General features: G+C 42.7%; 1 protein-coding gene across 2 annotated transcripts in view; it reads right to left on the minus strand.

The window, feature by feature from the left end:
- Nucleotides 1–12,629: 12,629 nt before the first annotated feature.
- The window catches only part of PPP1R12A (protein phosphatase 1 regulatory subunit 12A), a 123,778-nt gene continuing 119,939 nt past the window's right edge, over nt 12,630–16,468 (minus strand). For both annotated transcript variants that reach the window (XM_032201119.1, XM_032201110.1), the window contains one exon: nt 12,630–15,075. In XM_032201119.1, coding sequence (XP_032057010.1) covers nt 14,989–15,075 — 87 coding nt within the window. In that variant the 3' untranslated portion in view covers nt 12,630–14,988. The remainder of the gene's footprint in view (nt 15,076–16,468) is intronic.

The raw sequence follows: 16,468 nt of genomic DNA on the forward strand, positions 1-16,468 counted from the left end.
CCGGCGCTTCCCTCCCCGCAGGTCCGCACGCAGCAAGGTGCAGAGCCGGCAGCACGGCTCTTTTTATTTCTTTTTTTTTTTTTGTGGCTGATGTGTAATGCTGAGCCCGGCCGTGCGGTTAATAAAAGCCCTCACGAGTTTGGAGCGTGAACTTTTTGAAACGGTTTTGGTTTCTTTTTTGCAGCAACGGTACGGATGCTATGAATGCCGGTTAAAAATTCCCGGCGAAACGGGGCTCCAAATGGCTGCGGGAGGCTGCCTGTGCCCCACAGCATGCATAGAGCAGGCTGCTCCGTCCTGCTTGAGCCTTGCAGCGCTGCAGTGGTGGGCACTGCCTCGGGGAATCACTCACCCTGACACTCACTCACTCACTCCCCCAGTGGCTGAGGCTGGCAGGGCCCTCTGGAGCCCACCAAGCCCAAGCCCTGCCCAAGCAGGGCCACCCAGAGCAGGCTGCCCAGGGCCACGTCCAGGCAGCTTTGGAAGATCTCCAAGGAGGAGACTCCGCAGCCTCTCAGGGCAGCCTGTGCCACTGCTCCGTCACCCACACAGAAAAGACGTGCTGCCTGGTGTTCAGAGGGAACCTCCTGTGTCTCACCCCTCCAACCATCAGTGCCCGGCTGGTGATCATTCATCTACTCAGACATTTCACTTAGCTCTATCAGATTTTTGCTCTGGTTTGGGCTTTGAGCTTTTAGTGGGGAGGCAGTTGGTTCTGAAGGAGTTTATGTGTCTGTGTAGGTAGAAGTTCAGATACCTGCATCCCCAGCGCAGATGAAACCTCTCGTCTTTCAGGCTAACAGTAAAGCCCAAAACAAAACAGGTTAATGGTTCCGTGTTACGCTGGAAAGCTGTCAATAGGCAGAAGAGTAGATGTTGAAAATACAGGTCTATACTAGCTCTACTCCTTAATGCTCAGCAGTAAAAAATTATTGAAGTTGATTATATTTCTATTTGCCAATCAAGCATTTAATGAAGCGTTGACTTAATGTTGACTCAATTAGCTCTCGCCTCAAAAAAACACATTCTTACCTTCACGTTCATCTAAAGAGTTTTGTTAGAAAGCTATTGAGCTGTGTTTTAGAAAACACAATTTAGAAAAACGATCCTTAGTGTGAATTCTTGCCTGCAAAGTACTTTTCCCATTCTGTCAGACTCTTCCTCTTACAGACACTTCCTCTTACATGAAGAAGAGCTGTCGTTGAGACAAACACCAGTGTTTCGCTCCTTGACATTGCCTCCCATGAGCAGCCCATCTGGCTAAAAATGTGTAAAAATCATGTAACAAAGTAATTGTTTGTAATACTTCGTGTATATGGAGAAACACTGTGATGTATTTCAGTTTGAGGGTTGCCTCGGCTCCCCATCACCCAGGTCTTCCTGCGAGGCTTGGGCAGCATCTTACCTGCCCACCTCTCCCGTGGGTTGAGCACTGCAGCTGGGCTTTAGCTGCATCTGCCATTGCTGTTAGATTTATTGCTTCTATCTTCTATAAAAAACATTGGCTTTTTTTTTTGTTGTTGTTTTGTTTTTTTCAGTGCCAAAAAAGGCTTTGTGTTCCCTATGGTCTGTTATATATTAACAGGAGTTATGTTGTGGTGAGTGAGGTTGGGCTTGAGTGCCCAAAACAAAAATGCTGACTGTCAGACGTTTGCATCTCAATAAGGTTGTCTGTACTGGAGAGCTTTCAGGGATAAAGTCCCAAATAGTTTAAGTATCACGCTGCATGTTTTCCTCAGCCACAACTGAGAACAGCTGAGTAGGTTTCAAACAGCACTTTTCTCTTTTCTTATAAAAAAAAAAAAAAAATCTCGAGGATATTCTTAAGGCCTAGAAATACAATTCATTTTATTAGCTACGTTTTAAGCTGGCATGATGACAAGGGTCTCTAAGCCTTAAAATATTGTTTTTTGTATATTCATTATTATGGAATGAGATTTTCCCCTAGAGGTAAAATTACCACCAGGATTTGGTAGGATGATCTTGATTTCCTTTGCCAGGCAAAAACCAAACACTTTGTCTTTTCAATTCAGATTTTTTTTTTTTTTTTTAAGGCATTTATTCCTAAAATCTTGAGGAAATGAAGTGCCTTGTGGGATTGGGCACATTAAAACTGATTCCTTTTTATAAGGTTGCGAGTTGTTTCAGATTTTTGTGACTTCTGCTAGAAATCCAACCAACTATCCAACCTTAATGAGGTTCTGTGTACAAACTTATCTGAGCCATAATCTTTTATGAAGTGGCATTTTTCAAGGGCTGGAAAATAAAACATAGAACACATTAATGTATTACCAGATGAGCAAATTAAGGAAAACATCCCAACTCCTGGCCAATGTCTGTTTGCCTGCTGTCCCCAGGCTCTAGGTTAGTGTTTGTTGTACCCGCTGATGCCCATATGCTCTCCACAGAAACATTCCCTCCTTCTTCAGCATCTTTGGAAGCTCTCCCTAAAATCTTTGCGGAGACTGCTGCATTTCCCTGCCTGTCTTTTGAAAACATACTTTTCCTTCCATTCCTGACTTTACCCCAGCTGCATCTGTCTTACCTGAGTATCCCCAAAGCTGCTGCTTGGTGCTCCTGCCTGGTGTGCCCTCCTCTCCTCCCTCTGAAGCTCATTCAGCCAACAGTTTTCATGCTGCTTCTCCCAGCACAAACATTGTCAGTCCCCTGCTTGCTCTGCCTGCTCCATCACTCTTGCAAAATTTATTCAGCTCTCTCCAGCACAGTCCCATTAAACCTCCCCTTTCTGCTGCTTTGCGTTTCACCTTCTGGATAATCCTCACCCACACCACTTTGTACCCCAGATAACCTATCTATTTCAGTGAAATCTTACTGCTATCTGTTCACAGAAATACCTGCTTCTTTTTTTATCCATAGAATTTCAAAAGCCTACTCTTTAAACCTTTCCCATTAAATGACTTACTAATTAATTAAATTACTTACTCCTCTCTATCTTTCTGTAAAAATCCCCACCTGTGCTGCATGAAATTTCTAAAGTCAAATCTTCATGTAAAAGTAAAATGATCCTATGACATAGCACTGCTGTCCTTCTTGACTCTTCTTTTAACCTTTCCTTGCTAATGCTTTCCCAGCCAATGCCCTGCTCTCCAGTGGCAATGCCTGCTTTCCTGCCTCAGGTCCCTCACGCTGCCACAGACCACATCTCTAGGATGAGGCAAGATCTGGTGAAGTACACTTTACCAGGACGTGTCTCCCTCCTTGCACTCTCCTGCTATTCCAGTTATATCTCTAACAGAGGATTGTATCTCTGTCAGAAACAGTCAAAAGAGTTTAAAAACTTTGGTGGTGTTCCACAGCCTTGACTGCTGGTCTCTTCCCCCTGCTTCAGGGGATTAATTTGTGGTGGTGAAGAAGCAAATCTGTGAAGGATAACATGGAGACGCTTTCCATTTGACTTCAGGACAGCAAAGCGATTACATATTTTGTCTCTAGCAAATTTTCTTTTTTAGGCATGTAGAGAGAGGTTTATTTCTGTTTACATCTGTACTGTTTGCTTTTCAAATTCTCTCTTAACCTTTGGTTATTCTCATCTTACCTACCAGCTTCTCTTATCACTTGGTCTTGGTTGGTTTTGCATTTTTGTCTAAATGTGGATAAGCTGCTATCCCTTGCAATGTAATACAACTTTCTGCTACTTCTGAGCTGTACACGCTATCTAAATCTGAGAGGCTTAGCCTATCAGCATGGATTTTTATTTCCTAAACTTTTCTTCCAGGTTTTAATTAAATTATTCTTCCCCTCCTTCATCCTCCCCCCCTTCACTGGAGCTTACTGCTGCAGTGCTAAACTTCTGGCGAGGTTTTCTGCTGTTGGGTTCTGACAGTTAGTGATGTTCTAGTCCCTGTGGTCAATGGTTTAGCTGTATTACTTTGTTCTGGCTTTTGTCTGGAAACTCATACAAATCTCACATTCCCTCTTTCACTGAAATATCAACTGTGTACTATTTGCCGTGTTACTGAATTAGACGCCTAAAACATATATTTTTTTAAATAATAGGTCCCAATTTGAAATCTTGCATTCAATTATAACAAAGCTTTGTAAAATATTTGGATAATATTTGGATATGTAAAATGCTGGATTTATCAGCAGCTATTAGCATTCAGGATCAGTCCTAGGGGCCATACCTTCTAGTCTGGTTTCTGTACGTGGCTTTACCATTCTTGAACTCTGCTATCATTTGACCATAAATACCTGAATAGTTTCTTCAAACCATGTAGTATCAGCTCTTGCAGCAAAGTTCATTCATTGAACTGGTGGAGGCATGCAGTGTGGAAAGAAAAATAAAAACTTACAGAAGGAAGTTAATGTGATTTTTGAAGTATTTCATTTTACAGTATGAGAAACTCATGCAGAGATTGCCATCTGTCTCCAGTTTGCAGTTGTTGGATAGGAACGAGGGTAGAGACGACTTCAAAGGCTTGATAAGAACATTTTCTGCCACAGTTCACAATCACTGCTTCTCGCATTCTGCTCTGTATGCTTTTCCTGCCTTACAGGAAAAAAAGACCTATGGCTCTGTTTATCCTGCTGCTCCTTTCTATTTGTGATGAAGTTCAGTCAGCATAGCTTTGAAATAGTTTATTGAGCAACCACACTACCTCTTTTTCACTGTCGAAATAGGTACTCTCTAGGGCCAGATCTGAATGGTGAACCGAGTGCATATGCCCTAGAGCAACTTGCTGAGGAGTGGGATGGAAAACAGACATGGAGTCAGAATGTTACGTGGTGAGGTATAAGGTGGAGGAAAACCAAAGCTGACAAATCTTACAGAGTATGGGGAAGAAGGGGGGAAAGGGTGAATGCCGTTAGGCAGGCTAGGAATATGCTTTGGGACCAGTTTGCAAAAGGCATGGAAAAACTCCAAAATCCTGGCAGCAAACCAGTAGGGCCAGGATATAGGATATGAGCACGATACAAAAGAAGCACATAGAGGAGACGGTCTTTCCATTCTGGCTCCACTTTCATGTTCCCTGTGAAGGAACCTAGGGAGGTTCTCACAGAACGCTTCGTTATGGAGGATCCATCAAAATTAAAGTACTGAAAAGAAATAACACAATTTGATAAAGTGAAAAATCACAAATTGCCAAGCTGAGGGGTGGTGACAACGCAGTACATGGAATTCAGTGTAGACAAACCTGAAGTGACTTAGGTTGGGAAGAATGTTCTAAGGTGCCGTCTGAACATGTACCATCTTGGTGCTCAGGGACATGGTCTAGTGGGTGACATTCGTGGTAGGGTGATGGTTGGACCTGATGATTTTGGAGGTCTTTTCCAACCTTAATGATTCTATGATCTAGACATACCTGAGCAGCACTGAGTCTGTCAAACCAAAATGGTCCCCCAGAGTGCCTGTGCTCCCTCACAGTGTGAATGTAAGGGAGGCAGTGGGTTTGGCTGCATGCTGGCTTATTAGTCCAGCCTCTACACTTGTGCTTCAGGGAACAAACAGAGGTGCTGAAGTATCCTTGCAGTCCTCTGCAGGAGAGACCATGCAGTCTTCTGGACATGAGCTACCCTTAGCTGCTTTCTGCAGTGTGTACCTGTGCACGTTGTGCTCCGCACTGCTCAGGGAGCCAGCTGGGCTGCCACCCGCACAGAGGGGCTGCCTGGTCACAAAGCTGTTGTGCCACCTCAGATAATATCTGTCACCCTGGCAATTCAGTGCTGGCTTACTTAGCTGTATGACCAAAATAATATCATGGGTTTACATTACAGTTAAGATAACCTTAAGTTATCTGAATAACACCACCTTTGTTGCTTTTTGTGTTTCGTTTGATACGTTTCCAGACTGGATGTCAACATCTGATGACCTCCATTAGTGCTTAATGTAAAACTCTTTGTACACCAAGAAGCTTTTACCTGTGCTGAAGGACTATCAGCACCAGCAGAGCCCATTTCCTCCTCTTAAAGACAGCAAGCTGTGAACAGACTTGCCTCTATACAGCTGATGCTCAGGGTAGGTTTAAAGCATTGGCCAACAGATTCTGGTCCCTGACAAAGATAATTCAGTTCCTATCTTTCTGTTTCCCCAGATGTAAGCATGCAAATGAATAATTAGAAACCAAATCCAGTGATGACTGGGCTGCTGTCTGTCCGTGTCTGCTAGTTACACTTCAAAACCCTCTGGGGATTTTTCTTTTTCCTTTTTTTCAATAAACAGCCCTCTAGCTCTTATGAATTGTTTTGATCCTTTGAAGGGCCAATACAAAGCCAGTAAAAATGAAGTAGGTCTCCAGGCTGTCCCGTGTCCCTCTGGCAAACCTGTTCCGCAGCTTCATCCTGATCCACCCTGTGCGGGGCAGGGCTCAGTCATGTGGGGGGCTCAGAGCCGTGTCCCCCCAAGGCATGCGGTTAGGACAGACTGACCAACCTCTGGGGGACCACTGGGAAACTGGGTGTTCACTGGGGTGCATGCAGAATTTAGTGCCATGGCTTTTTACAGTGCTTTGTTTGAGCTAGCTGTTTGTCTGGTGATTACTTTTCTCTTACACCACAGTATTTCTAGGACCCGGGGTTTTTCATACAACGGGCCATAAAGAAGTTGCCTTGTAGAAGGAATCAGGCAGATATTTCAGGAATTCAGTACTGGTTATTAGTAGCAATCATCTGGAAGTGTCCAAAACAAACACAAACAGCAATCAATCAATGGCCCTGACATATCAGTGAGTGTAAGCAGAGGAGGGGGAGCGGTGAAAAGAGTTCAGAGTCTTGCTAAGAAAGCAAACGAAATACAAAGGGAGAGAACAGCTTAAACAAGATAAAAATGAAATTTGCTTTCTATTGTTAAAATTATGATGGTATTTTACCAAACTTTGTTCAGTGATACCTGTCTGTGCTATAAAGAAGCTAGCATGAAAGCTTGGGGCTGAACATCAAAACTTATGTGCCTATATCATAACCATTTTATATAAACCAGCGTGGGCAATGCTTAAAAGTGAGCTTTGAGTTTTGTTCATAATATACATTCTTTGCTATTTCAAGGTGAAAATTGCTAAGTCATTTAAGCAAGTTTCAAATATGTATTGAAAAGAAGTTTTAAGTTAAAAAATTACTTGGAAGAAGACAAGCTGCATACTTTGTCCTGCCTGCAAGCAAGTCCACAGCCAATGCTATTTGTAAATTTTCCCCAAAGTAGCCACATTTCAATGGAAAAAGTGTAAGACTTTTAACTGCTTTCAACCTGAATCTGTTTAGAGGTACAAAGAATAGGAACAAAGCCTATGAAAAATAGTGCTGACTCCTGAGGAGGGCAGTAACTGGATTAAACAGGAACAGGTGACTTGTATGGTGCTTGGTTTATGGTAGGAGCACTCCCTTGGGTCAGAGAGAAACTGGAGTAGGTGGGAACTAAATGGCTTGGTAGAGGCATTCCTCATTCCTCCTAAGTAAAGATTAGATTATCAGGGGAAAAAAGATCCTGTGGTCAGGAAAGATTAATGGCATCTCTGAAACCATTAGGGATGTGTGCTTGTGAGAGGCTCGGGATAAGGAGGTGCAAGAAAAGGGGGAAGGGGCGGCAGGTAGCAGGGGTGGAGGGAGAGGACACCAAGTGTTGAAGCTGCAGAAGTTGTGGTCAGCAGAGAAGTTGATGGAAGATACCATGGTGCAACTATCAGCAAGAGAAGAAGTAACCCATGGTCAGCTCTGAAGAGTGAGTGAAACAACAGGGAAGCAGCAAATGAGTAGAAAATGCAAGGACCAAGCAGAAGGGTGGGAGACAGCCTATCTAGGCAGAAATTGGCAGTGACTACGAGAACTGACTGAGGAGTGCTGGGAGCTGAATGCCCCAGGAGGGTCCTGGAGATCTGGGTGGCGTACAGGAGCGGCTGAGGAGGCTGACAGCCGAGATGAGAAGAAGATGGAGTCAGTTTTCTCCAGAAGCTGTGGCATGTCAGTAAGCTTGTAGGGACTTGTTAGTAAAACATGAAGGGAGTTCTTACGCTGGATGTCTGTGTGTAGCAATGCTGAGTGCCACTCCCCAGAAACTGTGGAAATTCAGAGTGCTTAAGGTCTTCAGGGCAGTGGCTTCTTGGATCTTTCGGTTATTGCGGCTATCACCCTGAACTACAAATAATGTAGCTCAAAGCTCTCCCCAGCACACAGAAGAGGTATAAATGGTGGCTTGGAAATAGGGGCAGAACCCTGCCAACACAGGGCTGAGGAGAAAAGGTGGAGGAGACTGGAGAATAATGTTAAAAGGAAAGTGAGCAGTGCTTGTGATATAGTATACGTGTTTGCAAAGCAATGATCAGGGAGGAGAGACTGACTGAGGCAAAGGAAAAGGAGACTAGAGAGATATTGCAGTGTACACAGTGCTCTGGTTACAAAGCAAAGCCTGTAAGCAACACACTTGCATGGTGGTCACACTGCAATGGGGTTGGGCAAGGAGTTAATCTGCATTTGGCATTTCAGCCAAGTTCAGTGCTGCTATAAAACACAGGCTTGCCAACACCTGATACAAAGGATTTTTTTTCCTTTTTAAAAATTTGCCTTCCCCCCCTCGTCACTGGGCTCTAGCTGAGCCTTCCTGGGGTGCTTTGCACGTGCTGGCTCCCCGGCCACAGGGCTGCTGGCACAGCGCAGGGCACCGGTGCCAGTGCCAATGCCTGTGCCAATGCCAACACCAATGTCGAGAGGCTCCAGCAGGACCATGCTAGCCAAATCTGTTCTCCCAGGCTCACCGGCCTGCCCTGAGGGGACAGTTTCAGCCCAGCAGACTGGCCGAGAGCTCTCTGCACCGGTCAGTTTTTTGGTACGCGGTGCTCGGAGGCCTTGCTGTGCTCAGCCTCACTTCACGCCTCAATTAACTCGAGATTTCTGCTCCTCGCCCCGCTCCCTGCCTCAGCCCAGCTCTGGCTCGGCTCGCACAGAGGCGGAAGGACCTGGAGGGGCTGCCCCCAAGCAACAACAAGAGCGGGCAGTCCTGGAAACCCCCCTGCCAAACGCCTCCAGGGCGCCCGAGGGCCTGGGCCGGGCCCGGGTCGCCCCTGACAGGGCAGCGGGGCCCGGCTGCCGCGGCCCCCGGGTGCCGCCTGCTGGCTGCCGGCACGGCCCGGCCCGGGGATATAAAACGGGAGCGAATCGCTCCTCGTCGGTGCAGGGGGGAGAAACAAGCGGCAGAAGCAGGCTGGCACGGAGCTCCGGTAGCTGTAGGAAGGGGTGGCTGCGGCTGAGTTAGCAGGGTGGCAGCCCGCACGGCGTGAAGCAGCACCCGTGGCTGCAGGTTTGGTGGGAGGAAGGAGTTTCGTATCCTGCTGCTTGCCATAAAAACCTGAGGGGTGAGCTGACGACAGCTGGAGAACCGCGATAAGAGCAGTTCGTGCAAATGTGGATTTTTTTATTTTTTAATTTTTTATTTTTTATTTATTTATTTTTTTTTTAAACCATTTCACATTTCCATTAAATTTTGTGTCTGGGCAGCAAGTACGCTGTGTCCCCACACATGTATTTTGTGTACCTTTTCCCTAGACGTGTGTTTAGTGCCAGCTGGCAGGATGAAGCTCCTTTCCCTTGGAAGCCTCAGGGTGCAGGGCTGGGTGAGCCCCCCAGAAAGCAGCAGCTTGATTTTAGCTGCAATGTATCAACTCCGAGTCAGGCCTGTCCTTTCTTGAGGCTGAGATGCAGCCTGAAAACAAGTGGCTGATGTAGACACTAACACAGGCAATGGGGCTGGCTCCCCTGTCCGCTTTGGTAGGGGAGAGCTGGGGCTGGCATAGCCACCCTCGGGGCTGGGGGCTCTGGGGTCCAGAGATGCTTCAGCTCGAGGCCAGAGGTCTGCAACCACTTCTCGCTGTGTGGTTTGCTCTAGGGGCCATTCTGCCCAGCTCATCTCCCTGCTCAAAGGACACCATGTACTGCAACAGGTGGAGCTCCCAAAGACGGTACCAAGGGTTCTTCTCCACCCCCATCCCCCCCCACTTTTTTTTTTTTTTTTTTTTTTTTTTTTTTTTTTTTTTTTTTTTTTATGTTTTTTCCCCTTTGTTATAAAGGCTGGAAGGACCACACTGGAAGATGAATTGTGCAGCCCTGGCTAACTACTTCTGCTAAGCTTTAATAGGCTTGCGAAACAGATGGGTAGAACCCAACCAAGGAGGGTGAAATAATTAGGGTTGGAATGCGGGGCTTTTGTCCCTGCCATCATTATCCCTGGGCCAGATCAGAAACATTAGACATCCAACAGGTGATGTTTTCAGACGAAAAAACGAACAGTTCCTCCTTTCTCTAAAGGCTACATACTTCTGCTATCTAATCAGTAATACAGACCAGGGAGGTGCTGACAAAAGTAAGAATAGCTGATGACTTCATCGGTGTGGCAGCAGCTCTCCCTTTAAAGCGTCAGCAATTCATTGTGGATTTTTTTTTTTTTTTTTTTTTTTTTTTTTTTTTTTTTTTTTTTTTTTGGGGAGGGGGTATTAATTCTGTCTTTCATGCAGGAATCTGCAGTCACCTTTGGGACTGGTACATTCTTTAAGTCTATGCTGAGGCAGAGCACTGTCACTGGAGCAGGGTACTTGCTGTTACTGTCTAACAAACCCCAACTGCTGCTCTTGCACTCAAAACAAATGTAAAGCAAATACCTCCAGTCACCAACATTTTTTTTCCCTTGTTATTAGTGGCTTCGACCTAAGAACCCGAGGAAGCTGAATCACCATAGCTAAATGTTAACAATGTGTACATAATCATGCAGAGTAACAACTTCTGAAAAACTTCAGCAAATTGTCTCCTCTATCCCCAGCAGACAGACTGGCTATTCCTACATGGGGAAAAAATGTAATTTCACAGAGATGATTATCAGGACTGCAAGAATACTGTCCTAAGATTTAAAACCCTGTATAGGTTTGCTGTTGTTCTTTGTTTTGTTTTGTAGAGTTAGAACAATCCTGTGGCAACAATTCCATAAGCTTCTGGAGTTTTCTATTTAAGAACTCATGGGCAGCCTGTGCTGGAAATCCTACAGAAGATGCTGCAGTAGAAATGGAGGATTAAGGTACTTCATAAGCCACTGAAATAATAAACAATTGCAAAATGTAAGGAAAAGAAGAAATTAAAAAATAAAATTAAAAAAAAAAAAAAACACCAACAAAAAATCATGGGAAAGCAACCCTCTACAAGGCAACTACAATTCTTTCTTTACCTTCTTTAAAATTAGGTTCCACAACTTACATAAAGTTCATACAGTTGTGTAGTTTTTCAAACTGTATGTTACCCAGTGATTTTGTCTGGCATTTTGCTGTGACAGTCTTCAGGATTGTAGCTGGAAATTAAATTTTATCTATAAAACATTAACCTATCAGCTGCACAGTTGAAGTGTCAAAATTATCTACTGACCACACTGCATCATGTGAAGTTGAAGCTACCACTAAAAGGGGAAAAATACTCTCAGTGTCACTGAATGTGGAGCTGCCCTCACCTTCCATATGCACCGCTCAACTTCTGAGGTGGTGATGCCTTACAGCACCTGGCATTGTGCTGTACTTCCTCCTTGCTACCTGCTCCTCTTTAGCACTAGAGATCTCCCGTCTACCATCTTACTCATCTTTTTGGTGCCTTTGCTCTTGAATATAAACCTCACTGTTAAGTCCGATAGCAGAGATAGGAGTCATCTCACGTGGAGCCCATTTCTGTATGATAAAGATGAAGGGAATAATTAAAATTTCTCCCTCAAAGCACATCTCCTGACACAGGTATCTTTAGCTCCTCAGGAGCATATTTTTCTCTCTTCTACAAGATGACCTGTATGTATTTACATTTTCTAGAAAGGAGAGAACACTTGCTCTAAGACAAGACCACCAAACAAACAGTGGCTTACAACTATTGAAGAGGGAAGACAAATATCCATTGTTTTAATGCTTATCTAAGCACAAAACAAAGTTTAGCAGGGAGAGTAACACCAAGACTCTCATGTTTTGTATTTGGTGCTCAACGAACAAATGCGCCAATCTACACAGAAAGAGCTTCTCAGACACATTTAGCATAAGTCTTGAAGTGGTGTATGGTAGGAACTGGGAAGGTCCAGAGGAAATTGTTCATGATGAGGGAGATGCGGTGGGTAAAAACACAGTTCCATCTCCAGAGCCTCTTATTCTAGGCAACTGCTAGCATTTGGACCCATTAAGTCCTGCAGCCCTACAGACACACTCCTTCCATCCTCTCTGCACCCAGCGCTGCTTCCCCACGTGTGCTCAACCCCTCCTCTCGGGGTGACAGCTTTGCTACCAGCTGGGGGTGGTTCTGTACATTCCCATTTTCTCTTCCTCTTCAGCACCAGCTACTTACATGCTGCCATCTGTTCTTGGTGTAAACTGTGGCACTTAAAGATCCCTTCCCACACTGGGACAAGTCCCCTGAAAATGTAAGCTGCTGTTTGGAATTACCATTTAAGCCATTAGTTATTTAAGCAAGCTTGCCAGTCAGCAGCCAGTTTCTTATACGCAAACCATTGCCTAAATAATAAAGTAGTCCCCTGCTACCATTTTGCTTCTGTGGTAGCTTGATTTTTTTGGGGGTGTGTTTGGTTTGCAACACAGTCAGTACAGTATGATGGTGACACAAGTTTAGCAATTGCTTTGCGAGATTGAGATAGTATTACGTAAAAAATGGTTCTCAGATTCTGCACACATACAGGTTTATGTAAAACATAGAAACATTTGTCCAAGTTGTTACAGATTGCATAAATATGGCATTTTTACTGTTGCATTTACAGATGTGCATGTACAACGATGTGCAAATAATCACAATTCGATTACAATCTTTGAAACGTACTTGAACTTGGCATCCAAGTAGCGCAATGAATGAAAAATGCCCACCAAAGAATTTAAATAGCAAACTTATAACATGGTTTAAATTCATAACAAATTTCAATGACTTCTCAGTAAAACTTTCACACATTTAAAATAGTTTGTATTCATTTTATTTGTATATGTCAAAATACATTTTTTTTTTTTCCAAAATAGTGGGTTTTGCAACTAGTTTCATGCAGATACAAGGTCTGCTCAGTACTACCAATAAAATCAATATAGCACAGTAGCCATTCATTTTTTAGATATAAAGAATAAATAACCTAAATATAAAACACTAAAATATTAGAAACACTTATTTAATCATTCACAGGCACCCAAACTTTACCAAATATAACCCAGAATATGCCTAACTGTCTTGTAACAGAACTCAATACGTTGCAGCCATTCAAACTGTTCAATTCTTTGCTTATTTTACGTTAGCATACGACAATGGAAGTTCCCTATGGTTCAGACCCACCTCTCATACAGATCAATTACAATAAGATATCTCAAACTATCTGTGTACCTTTAAAATCAAGAATCCTGAGCTTGGTAGTAAGAGCATAACCTTACATCTTCAAAAAACCAATCAACAGAGAGAGGACATCATGTCTTCCTTACCAAAACATATCCCACCCCCATAAAACTACCCTCCCCCCCAAGTAGGCAGTAGAACACAATGACCTTTTTAAATGAAGGGGTACAAATTCACATTTAATATAGTATACAATATAATCAATAATACAATAGCTACTACAAGCTTTACAATGTACAATTTGTTTTAATGGCTGATCTGTTCAGTGGTTTTAGGCAATAAACTATGTGCCAATAGGATGTTGTATTTTGAATGGTTTAGTGAAAATATAAAAGCTGTTTCTAACAAAAGCGATCTTCACTTAAGTACTTTTTTTTTGTTTTTAAAGGCCACTGAAATGTATAAAATGGTCTGACATGATGGTGTTATCAAATTAGATGCCTTCTCACATGGCAACAACAGTGCATATAAACATTAATGTGAGTGTAATGGGTTATGTTTTTCAAATGATTTAGTAACATTACTTTGGCTAGCACAACAGTTTTGGACAGCACTCAGATAAATACAGGTATGTGAAATGTAGTGAAGCAGTTATATTTATGCAATTTTTATTATGGTGAACACTATCAAATGAAAAAAAAATGGGAAGAAAAGATAATAAAGTATTTTATATAGTTTAGACCTTTTGTAAAGATAGGGCTCCATACAATGTACAATGTCTAAATTCTTTATACCATAAAAATTAATGAACTTTGTTAAACACACTATTCTGGAGTAGCCTAATTTGCATTAACAGACATTTGCAATAGGGAAATATATTCAAGCATGCCACGTGGTGGTCTGAAAAATCAAACCAGTACACATTTATATATACAGCATCACTCAGTACCTGCTCAAATGAATGTGACGATTACAGGATCTAACATCTTTCACTACAAACTTTTTTTTTTTTTTTAAAGTGACCAATAAAGGCAGAAAACAGGACTCTTAAAATAATTCTAGTTTCAACTGACTTTTAAAGCATTTTGTATAGGAAATAAATGCATATTGCACAAACAGTGAAAGCAAATGTTCCACCAAGCATCTCTGTTCCAGGTGGTTGGACAATACAACTCTAGGTAGCTACACAGTTATGTAATTTAAAAGGGTGTGTGGTCTCTGCAAATGGTAAAGCTGTGAAAACACTGTACAAGAAAATCTGGTACATGAATAATTAGAAGGGAAAAAAATCCAAACTTAAGATTTAAAGAAAAACTGAGTATAGAAAAAAACCTGGGAATTGTGGCACAACAAAAACATTATTGAGTAACTGTCTTCTGTGAGAGCTGAAAGCTTTTGTTGATGTAAAAGTGTTTATGTACAACTAAGGCTTACTGGTTAAATATCTGAGGCGTATCTGGCCTTGAACACTTTCCTTATTATGCTGTAGCTGTAAACAGGATTTCTCAGTCATTTTATCTTCTCAGCAGCTGCATTTTAACAGAAACAATGATCTTGATACAAAAAACACACAGGTAAGAGGGCGTTTTGGCAGGATATCTGAAAATGACAGTCTCCAAGGGATCTTCCCACACTTCCAGTGACTGCCATACTATGGTCCACTGGAGTTACTAGTGATGTGCAATACCGTTATTTGCTGCTGTAGTAAACCCTTTATTTCGAAAGTTTGCTTATAACTCTGATCAAGGCCCCATTTTCATCTTTTAGCCTCTGGTTGTCTGCCTTCAGGTCTGGTAGCATCTATCAAAAACGAAACACAATGGTTATTTGCAATTATACACTAAGTAAAAGCAACAAGACTAGACAAGCACTAGGGACAAAAATACTTAGTTGAGGTATTTTGGCAGTTACTGTCCCCCTTTGTATCAGCAGTTCAGAAATTTCTCACCTTTTAGCACAATACAGTTAGGAGCTCTAGATTAGGATTTTCATTTGCTTGGTCTAGATACATTAAAACCAAGTGGTGCAGATGAGCAGCCTCTCCACAAAAGCATTTACAGTAGCATAAGGAAAGCAATTAAATGCTCCAGATTTCAGTGCAGAACAAAAAATGTTAATTACTGACAATTTAAAGAGGCTTGTCTATACTGCACTTGTGCGGTTTCAAAACAACATGCTGTGGCTAATTAAATCTACCACTGTGCTCTTGGATGATTTCATCCTGATCAGATACTGTGTGATTCAGCTTATTAACGCATTGCCTTTATCTTCCAATCACTGCCAAACTTGTGTTCAAGCGCACATCCTATAATTTGAGATCACATCCCTGAATAGCATGGCTCACACAAGATCAGATATTGAAACACCAGGCTGCATACTCGGGCACACAAGTTAGAATATGGCAAGTTAAGTTTGCCACAGGAGATGGGTGACACACAAGCACAAAAGCTGGAAGGCAGAAGCCAAGTGAGGTGAGAGTTGGACAGGATCAGACAGGAAAGGAGGACAAGTCAGTGCACAGAGGCTTGTACTGGTAGAACATAACTTGTCAGAGAAGCTAGAGGTAATTTCAGAAATTCTCAGTATCTCTGTTCACACACTGATAACAAGCCACCTATAAAACTCATAGCTGCATTATGTGTATGGTTTCGAGCAGCACGTTCACACAGGAGCTATCAGCCTATTCTTGCAGTGTGGTTATTCAGTAACCTCAGGTCCAAGAGCATACAAGAGGTCTAAGTCCAACTGATGACCTATGTAACAACGGCTACAGAATTGTTCATGATGAAATTTCCTTGTCACTAGTTTTGTTTTTGCTTTATCCAAACAAAATTACATCTTTGACTCCATGATACTCAGGACATTATTATGGAATAGAAGGAACTGTGAAGTTTTAAAATGTGGGGTTAATTAACCATGTGTTACACTAGAGGCTTCCTTTACACGTCTCCAAAGGATTCCTCAGATCCTCACAGAGTGGAACATGATGGTGCACTAGGGATAATTGAGGCTATAGGATCTCTAGTTTCTTTAACTGCAAATACCAGAGTATGTGAAATGAAGATTACAGGATAACATAAGAGGAAAAACGATGGTCTCCACAGAATAATTCTGCTAACCTGGATTCCTACTCTATCTACTCACTGGAGTGGCTTAGGGCAAATCACCTAAACCGAGCTCTTCACAAGGAATC

The sequence above is a fragment of the Aythya fuligula genome, chromosome 1, assembly GCF_009819795.1.
Source record: "Aythya fuligula isolate bAytFul2 chromosome 1, bAytFul2.pri, whole genome shotgun sequence".
Taxonomy (NCBI): Eukaryota; Metazoa; Chordata; class Aves; order Anseriformes; family Anatidae; genus Aythya; species Aythya fuligula.